Below are 10,556 nucleotides of genomic sequence, written 5' to 3' on the forward strand. Positions count from 1 at the left end.
CTAGATTGAGGATTTGTCTCTATTTTATGAATAGGTGACTTGTAGTGTCGGTGCTTGACTTCTAATGAGTTGTATGTGTTGGACTAGGTGTCTAAGTCCATAACTATAATTGATATATATACTTAAATTGATAGTAGCACAGTCCTTTTAGGTTGCCCTCAAAATTAGCAACTGGACATATGATTTTGAAGAGAGGGGTTGAATTTATTATTTGATTAATAAATTGAAATAAATGATTCTTAATATATTATGAGAATAATATATTAATTAGAAATGATCATATTTAATTAATATTTAATCAGAAATTAATTGGAATTAATTTCGTGATTATAGGAATAAATTAAAAGTGTAGGGACTGAATTGTAATTGCTCAATAGTTGAGCAAGAGGCATCTAGAACCCTTTATAGGCTATGGACGGTTTTTCCATTGGGATTGGATGATTTCTTGATGCCTAAGGGTTTCTAGAATAATCCCTAATAGATAATCAGGAAAGTGGATAATTACCCGGTTTAAGATAATCTTGGATTTGGGCTTATCTAGGGTTTCCTGACTGCACTATAAATAGGGATATACCCTATGGATTTTGGCCATCCTGTTCTTTGGAAGGCCTAGCCGAAATTTTGAATCCTTTTCCTCTTTCTCAATCATTCTTCCTTTACTAGTGTTGGGTGTGAACCATTAGAGGCACGACATTTGTGCCGATTGCTCTCAAGGCTTCAGCAACACAAGGTTTTCATTGTTTTTACTACATAACAATTGAAGTACGGTTTTCTTAACCCTTATTTTGTATTTTGATTATATACTAGTATACTAGGGTTTCTACTTTGTTGTTCAATTTGTATGTTCAATTAGAGAAAACGTGGATCAAATTATTTAGGGTTGCATGCACACATATGATTGTTTATTATGCTCAAAACCCATTAGTATGGATATCTGATAGTTGTGAGGTGAGTCTTCTCACTGTACTATAAGATGCTAGTATGTCTTTGTAACTCTTTCATGCGTATGCATGATAGGTTGGGCCTAATTATATAAGGTGAACTCGATTGTATGGTTGGGCCTGATTATTTGGGATGGGCCCGATTATATGGTTTGGCCTTAAAGCATTGGCTGGGCCTGAAAGCATGTATGTTAGGTTGTGCCCATTACTTGTTTGGTATGTGGTATTTTGGGGGAACTCACTAAACTTTGTGTTTACCTAGATGTTTATAAATGTTTTTCAAGTACCATTGTTGATTGTGGGAAGACGAATGCGTGATCGTACACATCCTCCTGCTGATTTATGTTTTGAGAGATTTTTGATATTCTGATTCTATGAATTTGATTTTAAAACAATGGTCTACTATCTTATGGTTTTATGGGAATTTTTATAAAAATGAAAAAATTTATCATGGTTTTTGGGACGTTACACAAGTCGGTCCCTTCCTTTTAGAACTGGAAGTACCTGAAAATATTCAAACCACAAACCGTAACCATAAAGCTTAGTGAGTTCCCCAAAATACCACATATCATATAAATGGGCCCAGCCCAACATATAATGGGACCAACCCAGCATACATACAAATGGGTCCAACTCAACATGAAAATGGCCCCAACCCAATATGAAAATGGGCCCAGCCCAACATACATAGAAATGGGCCCAGCCCAATATACATAAAAATGTGCCTAACCCAGTATACAATGCGAGAGTCATAAAGACAACTAGCATCCTATATAGTATAGTGAGAAGACTTACCAATCTCCCGAAATCAGCTAATAACACAGCTCACTGCCACACGAACAATGTTATGACCTACATGTTGAATCAAACAAGGTCGCACCTTAGTCTAACCTCTAAACTAGCCATTTGACCGAAGTCAAACCAATTCAACAAGTTAACTACGATCAACTTCTTCCATTAGTTGACCCTCACGTTGTAGGAAACGGACTTGACCCGGGCCAAATCAGTCATGAATCAACTTGATCTCAATCCACCCGTCGTCACATCGTGATGTACAGGTCATCACATCGTGACGGAAATCAATCCAAAATAATCGGGAAAACCCAGTCCTTACGTCATGACAGTAAGGAGGTCATGTCGTTAAAACTGGTTATCCCAGCTTAATGGGTTAAGCCATTTACCATTTATCCCATGAGCTCCAAAGCTCAGATCTGGTTCAACCCAAGGTCTAAATGGATAAAGTTTCCAACTTTATCCATGGAGACATCACTCTAAGACAAGACCTCAAGTCCAATGTCCTTAATGACAACTTTAATGCATGGAATATCCCATTAAGCACTTGATTCATAAAGTCTTCAATCCAAAACCTCTGGAAGGATGCAAATTGTCGATAGTAAAAAATGAAGGGGTCAAAGTGATATTTTTAAAAGTAAAATGGTGAAAACTCTTATTTCCCAAAGCAAAGACGAACAACTTGTCGGTGAAAACATCTACTGACAGTGTCATGTATACCAAAGGGTTTTTGGTTTACCGGTATCAAAGTGTTGAAAATGTGTTCCTTTCTTAATGGGTTGAGAGTTCAGGTACCGTTGTAGACAAAAAAAAAATTAGTGGATGTGGGTGTGTTAGTCGTTAAATTTATTCAAATATATTACATTAAAAATATGAAGGAATTAAATAACATAATAAAAGGACAAAAATAAAACACATTTCCCCTTGGTCTTGGATATAAGGAAATAAAGACTCCCAAATATTAGAAAAGATAACTCCTTAATGGATAGTGCAATTATGCAAACCATTTTAGTTCTTCATGATTGATGTTTAATGAGATTGGAAACTTTTGATAGGTTATTTCTCCACCAGTGTTGAAAAAGTAAGAGGATGTCTCCACTAAAGGAGCATTAAATCTTTCTAAAAATTGTAAATTTATAAGACAAGCGATTGGTATCTCCACTAAAGGAGCATTATACTTTCTACAAAAAATATATAAGACAACCGATTCACCAAGTTGTCTTTATTTAAAGCTAAAGTAAAGATAGTACTCATTACCTCCCTAACTATTAACAACAAGACATCATGATGGATGCTAAGTGGTCTCGTATATTAAACTCAAAATGGTGTGGATTGAGTCGGGCAACTGACCCGTAAGTTCATAAATGAGTGGAAGTATGAGAAACATAGGGGCAACAATCCAACTTTAAATTATATAACAATCTATTAAGCACGATACCAAAAAGGTCTTTACATATATGCTCTTTAAGCCAGTCATCTTTTCATCGTGTCCGAATAATTTTGGGTTCTTCTTACACTATTATGGTTGTGATTTTAAGCCGTTAAATTGCGACTGAATCATACGTTGCGTCAACTGTAATATTGACAAATTTTGTTAATTTATGTATATCATACGCTTATATGATATCCATTGTGTCATTCAATATGGCAGAATTATACGGTTGAAATACACTTCAATGATAGTAATGAGAATCCAAAAAAAATCCATTGACATATTGACTAGAATTAGAAGATAGACCCATAAAACAAACTTGTTTTTAATACTATTTATTGTCATTTTATGATATTAACCATGTGTGTAAGGGGTGTATTTGCCATATAGACAATCTTGAAGTTAATACATGTAATTTCTAGATGATAAAGACAAGCCAACAGCGGAGACACCACGAAATCTTCCCCCAACATGCAATCCATCAACTACCGAAATAACTTCTTCTTTCAAAACCCAACAACAATTAGGTTTTGTTCGTCCAAATTTTGACTTTTTTTTCCCAATAATTTCCGACGCTTATTTCACAAGTAGCAAAAGTTCTTCAAAAATCTTGATGTATAATCACCAAAAGTCCAAATTTCTTGCGAATTTTTAATATTTTGACCTGTGGATCATCATCATCATCTCCCTCCGAATTCAATCTCCAAAACCTATCACATTTGTTATATGATGCTGATATGTGGTCATCGGGAACGGTAAATGAACCTCTGCAGAAGGGGATTCGGTGAATTGTGAAATTAATATTTACGTATAATGCAGATAAAAATGCAGAGAGATCAAATGTTTACACATTTGTTTCTATCTTTTAATTGCTGAGAAAGAATGTCTGCCAAGAATCAGGAGAAGAAGGATGTCGACCAAGTATCAGGTAATAACCGAGTCGTCTTCTTTCCTTGAGCTTTGCAGCTTATTTTGTGTATGATTTTAGGGTTATGCCAACACAATAAGAACAATTAATGTTCCCTTATATTCATAATCAATTCCTTTCCAAGAGGACCAACAATTTGATGATGAAAAACGAACAATTATGTTTATGCTTTGTTTGACTTGGTGCTATTTTGACTTTTTAGTAGGCTGTTAAAGCTTTACCTCTGAATCTGATTTGTTCACTTATTATTGCAGCAACTTGCCTCTATGACCTCTTACATATAGATACAAAAGAAAACTGGAACGATGAATCAGATGAACAGACATCATCCTCCAGTAAGTTTAATTTTTTATTATAAATCATTAATGATTCATTTACATATCATATTCATACTTTTTTTTTTTGTAATGTCAGATTCATCAGCTGCAAAAAAGAGGCTAGCAAGTTTTTCATCTGAATCTGGTAATGAGTTATGTGCAGATTGTGGATCTCCAAGTCCAAAATGGGTGTAAGTCCTAAGCTTGAATATTTATCAATACAAAAATTTTCATCCCGCATATAAAATAATGAGGTTTTGAATTTGATTGATCATTTCTTAAACACTCTATGATCTTAACTTTGTATTTTTGTTTTTTCTCCAACTAAAAATTCGACCTTGTGGGTGTGACTAGATCTGCAAATCTTGGAGCATTTGTGTGCATTAAGTGTTCAGGAGTACATAGAAGCCTCGGAGTGCATATATCAAAGGTGTAGTAATTAATCATTTCATATCTTCTATTTTTTAAATTATCTGAATTTCATTTTACCTGTTGATCATAATCAATTATATAAACTAACTATAAAGTTTTTGGCACAGATATTGTCAGTGAATCTAGACGAGTGGACAGAAGAAGATGTTGATAATGTGATAAAACTTGGTGGAAATGAAGCAGTAAATTCAAAATATGAAGACAGCATTCCAGAAAACCGTAGAAAACCACAACCAGACTCTTCTATAGAAGACCGTTCTGATTTTATCAGGTAAACTAAAGGGAAACCAAATATTTTCTATTAGGACATTGTACTTTCATATTTATTATAAGAACAGGTGAAGTTTTCAAAGTACAATGCCCTAATAAGAAATAATACATTGGTATCTATTTAGCCCTAATAAAACTGGTTCTACTATTGAAAGCTTTATCTGTATATATACAGGAGAAAGTATGTAATGCAACAGTTTTTGAACATGGAGGAACAGTTGTCTTGCCCATTCAATCCAGCAGCTTTGAACTGCAGTTCTGCAGGCTTAAATTCTGTAGTGGAGAAGAAGTATTTAAACAGTATGTGTATGCATAACATTAGCCAAGCTTTTCTCAACACCAGGAAAAGAAAAGATGCTGAAGTAAAGCCCGCCAGAAAAAGTAACTCAACGGTAATCACACTCACCCTGATACACATACTGATATTGATACTGACTAGCAATTTTTTGTCGCACTCAAAAAGGTGTAAAAGACATGAATGCCCTTCTGCATTAGAAAACTGTTGATGAAGTTATTTGTCTGATGTGTGATATGTTTGTTTATAGGCAGGTATGGTGGAATTTGTTGGTTTGATAAAAGTCAATGTGGTCAGAGGCATTGATCTTGTTATCAGAGATGTCAGGAGTAGTGATCCTTATGTTATGCTCTGTTTAGGAAACCAAGTAAGCCTAAAACCTTATGAACTTTTTTTATTACAAAATCCTACTTTCATTTCTTCCTATCACAACATTATAATTTCAAATACATTGTCCTAATAAGAAATTTTTTATAAGTACAATGCCTTAATAATAATAATAATTATGTTTTGGGTGCAGTCAGTGAAGACACGCGTTATAAAGAACAACCTCAATCCTGTTTGGAATGAAAAGTTAATGTTGTCGATTCCTGATGACATTCCGCCTTTGAAAGTGGTAAAGTCAAATATAGCAACATACTTTCATTGTTTTGTTAATTACAGCATCCTATTTTCATTTCTTATTACAACAAACTAAAATCAATTTTTGTGTAAGAATTTTTCCATTTTTTTTTGTAGGTTGTTTTTGATAAGGATAAGTTTACAACGGATGATTATATGGGTGAGGCTGAGGTTGATATTGAAGCATTAGTCTCTGCTGCAAAAGCTTTGGAGAATGGTAATGCAAATGAAGCTGAAAAGAAGTTGGCAGAAGACAAAGACAAGCCGAATGTCAACAAGAATGGTGTGGTCAAACTGGCAGAAAGAAAGGCAAAACAAGAGGTTTCTCTAAAATTGCAAAATGTTGAGAGTGGTGAGATAGTCATAGAGATTGAATGTGTGCCATTGACCCAATAACAAGGTCAACAAACAAGACCAAAAATTTGAATGAAATCCATGGATCATCATCATCTTCATGATGATATATTGAGCGATTAGGATGATGGCATGATGAATGATTGTTCTTGTGTGTGTGTGTGTGTATGTAGGGGATTTGGTTTTTTATATGTGAAGTAGATACAATTGCCATTTTCAATTAATATATGGGTTGTAGAAATATATTTAGTGTGACTATTGACTTAATACAACAAAAGGGTTTTAGATATTATCATGTAAATCTAATCCACAACCTCCATTACACAAACTTTATCAAAAGAACAACCTTTTAAACAAGTATAAATTGAAGAACGAAACTCATACGAGTTATGTGTTGAAGGTGTTATATCCACCCATTCTTTGTCAGCCATCTCCACGTGTTGGTTTGGCCTCAAAACAGCATCAAATAGCAACTTGTTGATATTTTTTGTCAATTGTGTTATATATTTTATAGAAAATACCATGTTGAAAATATCATCAACGTCATTGATGCCACCAAAGGTTTTTATCCCAACATCAGCTTCACTTGAATCCACCAAACCAACAAGATCCTCCCCACCAATATATCTTTGATCTACACTAGAAATCTGCAAAAGGATAGAATTTATTTAAAATAAATAAATAAATCCCACGAGAGAGGTGTTGTTTCTTTTTTAGTTACTGGGATACAAGTGTTTCTTAGACTTAAAGACTATTAAAAGATGTGTGTTACCTCAATATACTCAACACCCATTGTAGCAAGAGACTCTAAGCTATTGTGTGATGAAAGTAAGCTAATGACACCACCAGATCCAACTGGCGTTTGGAGTATTTCCCATGGGGATTTCATCAAGATCTTGTGTTTACCATGTGAAGAGCTTACAACTGGTAACTTTTCTTCTTCCAAAATCCAAACCTGAAAGTAAAATGTTGGTTATCAGTTTTCAACCATAATTAGAAACATAACAAAATTTTCAAGGTAAATTGAAAAATTTTAGTAATGAATAGAGAAGAATTCTATAACCTTTTCAGGATCAAAGCCAAAGTAGTCATTATCTGTCATCAAGTTTTGAAATGTTTCCATTTTGTTAATAGGACAAACCAGAATCAAAGGTGTGGTTCCATGGCTTTCCATCTGCAAACACAAAATTTTAATCATTAGGATCATATGTATATGACTATATGAGTGTTTTTTTTTAGTTTAATGCGAAAAGAACAACTTCATAGTGTGTTTGACCTCAAAAGTCAACGAATCCTAGTAGTATTACCTCGACTAATCTTTGGATAAATCTATCAGTCCCTTCAGATTCAGAAGTTTTACCCTCAACAACCAAAATATTTGCAACTTTGCCATTGGATATCAGAGCCTTACGCCTCTCTGTTATCTTGGAACTTGTATACTCCTTATCTTCACTAACAAGACACCCTTTTGAAACCTTGAAAACATGTCTTGTTGTTTCTTTATTATATGCTGCTAAGAACTCGGAGAAATGCCACCTGTCAGAAGGTGTCTCAATAGTCTTTAATGCTACTTGAAGCAGTTGGGAGTTAACACCAACAATCTGTTCAGCTAATAAACTCCCTTGAGACTTCTCTCCATATCTAAACCCCTCAAAAACATGCTTCTGTTCCATTTCACACAGTTTCTTTTTTGCTGCTATAACCCTTTTCTGAAACTTTTTCCTATCTTTCCATTCCTGAAAAAACAATTAATATGAGAAATCCCAAATAAAGAATCTGAAAAAACAATAGAAAGATAGAAAAGTTTGACTCACAAGTTGTCGGCGTTCTTTCTTTGACCTTTCATCAGACCTTACATTTAATTCAAGGAGTCCCTTAGGGGGCGTAATCGTCATTTCTCGTTTTATCATATCAACATGAGGAACAATTGCTTCGACAAATGGGACCCACACAAGAGGTGCTTCTGATTTTATCTTTCCATTTTTGTCTATTATATCTAAAGATGAATTAAGCTTAACTTGTAAGAGATCACTTCCTCCATTGTCGAAAACATTCACAACAGTTCCCACTGGTTCACCAGTTTCCTAAAATGGAAAGAAAGGAATATATTAAAAAAATCATTCCATTTCCCACTATTAAAAATTGACATGAGATAATTATAATCAAATACCTGAAGAGTAACTCTCATGCCAACAAGATCACGTGCATAAAAGTCGCCTTCTTCCAACTCTGGTCTATCTTCATCTAATACAAGTATTGTTGACCCCACGAGTTGTTGAGCCTAATAACATTTAGAATTTAAAAAAGAATATATAATGGTTTATTAAAATTTCATCAAGTTCTTGGATACGATTTAACAAAAAAAAAAACTATCAATTTAGAAAGTATACCTGCTCTACTTTCTCAATGTTGTTGATTTTAATTATCCAACTCTTTTGTCCATGGTGTCCTCTTCCCTCCATCAACTCAACCTCTTCAATTATTTCTCTCCCTAAAATCTGTCTCTTCAACCATCTCCTTCCTGGCTAAATACAACACAAAGTCGACTAAGAAACATAAACAACATTCTCAAAATCACAAATGCTATAATTGGGTGGATTTTTCAAAGTACAAAGTTGTAATAGAAAGAAATGAAAGTGGGATGCTATAATATACAAGTAAATGAAAGTAAGTAGCTATCTTTTGCATTACACCATTCTCAAAAACCAATGTGGATTCTGATTATCTAATAAGTGAAGTAAAAGTATTTGGACTTGTACCTCTGCAAATCTCAGTTCTGGAAAATCTGTGTTAGGCTTGACCCGAACCTCTCCTTGTAGTCCATGGACGCTGGATATGTACCCAATTTCAACAAATTGTGACGCAGTCTCATCAACTTCTACAGTCTCTTGAGTAGCTGAAAGAAAAAGAAGGAATATCATTATCATTATCATTTGATTTTTACTCGTTCGATTACCACTGACCAAATGGAGTTATAGAACACTGGAAACCCACTTAAAAATTTCACAAAACAATCCAAAATCAACCAGTTCAATTTCGTTCACTTATCCTAGTATCATTATTACTACATACAATACCTATTACTTACCGAGCAGAAAATCATTACCATCTGAACCTAATCCACAAAATGTCAAAATCTAATCAAAATTTTGTATAAAAACAAAAACATACATTCAATCTGCACCTCGTAACATCAAATTAAAGACAGGAAGATAGAATTTACCAGTAGCGTGCAGAGAAGAGATGCGAATTGGGTGAAGCTTCAAAGAGCTTAGGATTAGGTGACTGAAACATATGGGATTTCTGAAGGGGGCTACGAATTTGAGAGGGGAATATAGTGGAAGTGAAGTCGAGAGAGAGGTTGGAGCACGTAGAAGATTAGAGCCCTTCATTGGTTCCCCTGCCGGCTGCCCACACTCGCACGCAAATGATAACAAGTCTGGTGTGGTGTGTGGTAATTACGGCATAAATTAGATATTCTCCACGAAAGTATCTCAAGACTCATTAACGAAAAAAGTTATTTACGATTTACCAGAAAATCGGTAAATGTTTGTAAAATGCGTATTTTGTATCCGGTTAAGGCTGATGACGATGTTATCGGTTTTTCAAATTTAATCGGAAATAAAAAATTATTACCATTTCTTATTAATAAGGTCAAAGTTTAGGGTTTTTATGGAGATTTCTTTTTAATTATATATTAAATTCATTTTATAAAAAAAATCATATTTATTTATTAAAAAACTCAAAATAAAGATATCATTTATATCTTTTTTATTAAAAAACTCAAAAATAACAAATAACTATCATTTACAGGCTTGGCTCTGGTATTTCGGAGGTTTTGTGCAAAATCAAACTGAGGCTCCATAAAAAAATTTCTTGTAGAAACTATTATTAAGTAAATTTACTACAACTTAATTCAAAACTCAAAGTTGTGAAGAAAAATCTCGTAAACTCACTACCACAACATTATGGCTCACCTCATTACAAGTTCTAGTTTCTAGGATCAAGATGTTCACTAAAATATCTTCTTTGTCATCACCATTATCATACAAGATGACTATGTCTTCATCTACACAAGGCGTATCGTGTGATACTTGCAGTTCAATTTAATATATATTTTTAATATTTATAAAAAAAAAAGTGATGTTTAAAGCAGTTAGAGTATCAAACAAAA

General features: G+C 33.9%; 2 protein-coding genes across 4 annotated transcripts; one reads left to right on the plus strand and one right to left on the minus strand.

Annotated features, from left to right (window-relative positions):
- Positions 1-3,619: 3,619 nt before the first annotated feature.
- Positions 3,620-6,625, plus strand: LOC111906603 (probable ADP-ribosylation factor GTPase-activating protein AGD11). Of its 2 annotated transcripts, XM_023902364.2 has the most exons (10): positions 3,620-3,920; positions 3,985-4,093; positions 4,348-4,428; positions 4,508-4,601; positions 4,765-4,840; positions 4,950-5,113; positions 5,288-5,504; positions 5,658-5,774; positions 5,928-6,023; positions 6,146-6,625. In XM_023902364.2, the coding sequence occupies exons 2-10, from the start codon at positions 4,048-4,050 to the stop codon at positions 6,422-6,424; spliced, it is 1,170 nt and encodes a 389-aa protein (XP_023758132.1). In that variant the 5' UTR covers positions 3,620-3,920; positions 3,985-4,047; the 3' UTR covers positions 6,425-6,625. The 2 variants fall into 2 exon arrangements, with proteins under 2 accessions (XP_023758132.1, XP_023758131.1); XM_023902363.2 differs by having other exon boundaries at positions 3,620-4,093.
- Positions 6,626-6,645: 20 nt separating this feature from the next.
- On the minus strand, positions 6,646-9,830 carry LOC111906602 (uncharacterized). Of its 2 annotated transcripts, XM_023902362.2 has the most exons (9): positions 9,606-9,830; positions 9,142-9,278; positions 8,773-8,907; positions 8,553-8,663; positions 8,197-8,466; positions 7,690-8,118; positions 7,446-7,556; positions 7,155-7,337; positions 6,646-7,029 (listed from the first exon to the last, which is right to left on the minus strand). In XM_023902362.2, the coding sequence occupies exons 1-9, from the start codon at positions 9,772-9,774 to the stop codon at positions 6,685-6,687; spliced, it is 1,890 nt and encodes a 629-aa protein (XP_023758130.1). In that variant the 5' UTR covers positions 9,775-9,830; the 3' UTR covers positions 6,646-6,684. The 2 variants fall into 2 exon arrangements, with proteins under 2 accessions (XP_023758130.1, XP_042752521.1); XM_042896587.1 differs by lacking the exon at positions 9,606-9,830 and having other exon boundaries at positions 8,773-8,903; positions 9,142-9,279.
- Positions 9,831-10,556: the final 726 nt, after the last annotated feature.

Source organism: Lactuca sativa, chromosome 7 (assembly GCF_002870075.4).
Source record: "Lactuca sativa cultivar Salinas chromosome 7, Lsat_Salinas_v11, whole genome shotgun sequence".
Classification (NCBI taxonomy): Eukaryota; Viridiplantae; Streptophyta; class Magnoliopsida; order Asterales; family Asteraceae; genus Lactuca; species Lactuca sativa.